We start from the raw sequence: 1,690 nt of genomic DNA on the forward strand, positions 1-1,690 counted from the left end.
GCAATGAGAGAAAACTTTGGGTATTATTCCTTGTGGTGACAATTGTGATACAATTGATAGAGGGCCAAGCCCAAACCCAAAGATTCCATCAAGCGCTCTCACTGGGTAGTCAATCGTCCAAATTGCTGGGTGCTACACCTATTGTCGAAACAACCATCCATTAAAGTTTTGCTTCAAACCAAATTCCATATTAAGTACTACCATTAACTAAAACATGAGAATGGATGTAAAAATTATAAGAGAAGATTAGCAAATCTCACTATTTTCAAAAACTTACATTACGAAATTAATGCCCCCCCATCACTCCCCACTCCAAACATTATTTATGATTTTCAGTCCTATAGTTCCCTCAACTAGCATAAGCTCCCTTGACCCTCCTATCCAAGTTTGATTTCTACATGTTTCAAATGCATGCACACACATTTATAATTGTCCATAACAAATAAACATAATAGATTCTTACCCAAGAAAAACGATGGCCGACGTGTTACCACTACTAGGAGAAGATTGTCCAATGATTGAGTCAAAATAACTTTTATCGGTGACATAAACACCTGAGGTACCACTCCCATCTTGAAAATTATAGGAGTAACTGCACTGGTTATGGTTAACACGACGAGAACATCGAACATCCGCACCTTGAACTCCAAAAGGACATATGGGGTCCGAACATTTAACCAACGAATTTGTGGATGAACCAGCAGTATCAAAGAAATTAAGCTTAATCTGCATATTACACAACAAACAACAAATATTATGCTCCAAAAGAGAACCTTGGCTCCCAAGGCAACAAAACAAGCACCATACTACAACTAAGTAGTGATAATTAGTATGTATAGTAAAAAAAAAAAGCAATGAAAATTGAAAATTCTTACCCCAAGCCCACTATATTGAGGGCAATTACTACAAGCTTTGCAATTGACCCACAAAAGATCACTTCCTGTGTCAATCATAACAGTAAATGTTTTGGGTGGAGATCCCAACTTCCTGTGTCAATTATAAATTAAATCCTACTCTCACCTATCTAAAAAAAATAAAATGAAATAAAATCAATTTTTTAGATAAATTGAATATATAATATTAATATCAAACATCTAAAAAATAGATAAATTTCAGTCACCTAACTCACTATGCATTCAGAAGTATGGTATTTCACTTTCATATGACATTATTTTTCAATGTTAATAAAAACAACTTTTTTCTTTTGAATAAATGGAAAAGATGATAAGAAAATATGCCTGCTTGTTGAAAGAACAGACAATATGATCAATGCATAACACAACATAAGCAATAAATGAAGGAATTTTTTAGGGCGAGAGAGGATCAGACTTACCCGAAGGAGTTTGGATCAGCACTGCCTTGGACCGTGAAATTGCCTATGCCTCCAACACCTCCGAAGATTCTTGAGTGCCGAGCTCCATCACGAGCTGTCAACGTGTCCATCTCAATGTGATCGTTAAGTGGAACTACCCGTTTTAGAGGGAGGTAACGGATGCACACCACTGGTACAACCATGTTGGCCATGCAACATGCCAACAACAATATAATGTAGAACTGCATTTTTGTTTAGGATTATTTCTTGTATAATAGATACACTACGCGAAAAATGGTATTTTACAGCGCTTTGTTTAAGCCATTTACAGCGCTTTTTCAAAAAATTAAGCGCTGTAGTATCCAGCGCTGTAAAAAG

General features: G+C 36.0%; 1 protein-coding gene across 1 annotated transcript; it reads right to left on the minus strand.

Annotated features, from left to right (window-relative positions):
- Positions 1-463: 463 nt before the first annotated feature.
- Positions 464-1,560, minus strand: LOC101501495 (aspartic proteinase 36-like; the record flags this gene model as incomplete). Its single annotated transcript, XM_073364723.1, has 3 exons — positions 1,334-1,560; positions 876-987; positions 464-726 (listed from the first exon to the last, which is right to left on the minus strand). Coding segments are annotated over exons 1-3 (602 nt in total), but the record flags the coding sequence as incomplete, so codon positions are not given.
- Positions 1,561-1,690: the final 130 nt, after the last annotated feature.

This window comes from Cicer arietinum, unplaced genomic scaffold (assembly GCF_000331145.2).
Source record: "Cicer arietinum cultivar CDC Frontier isolate Library 1 unplaced genomic scaffold, Cicar.CDCFrontier_v2.0 Ca_scaffold_5429_v2.0, whole genome shotgun sequence".
In the NCBI taxonomy this organism is placed as follows: Eukaryota; Viridiplantae; Streptophyta; class Magnoliopsida; order Fabales; family Fabaceae; genus Cicer; species Cicer arietinum.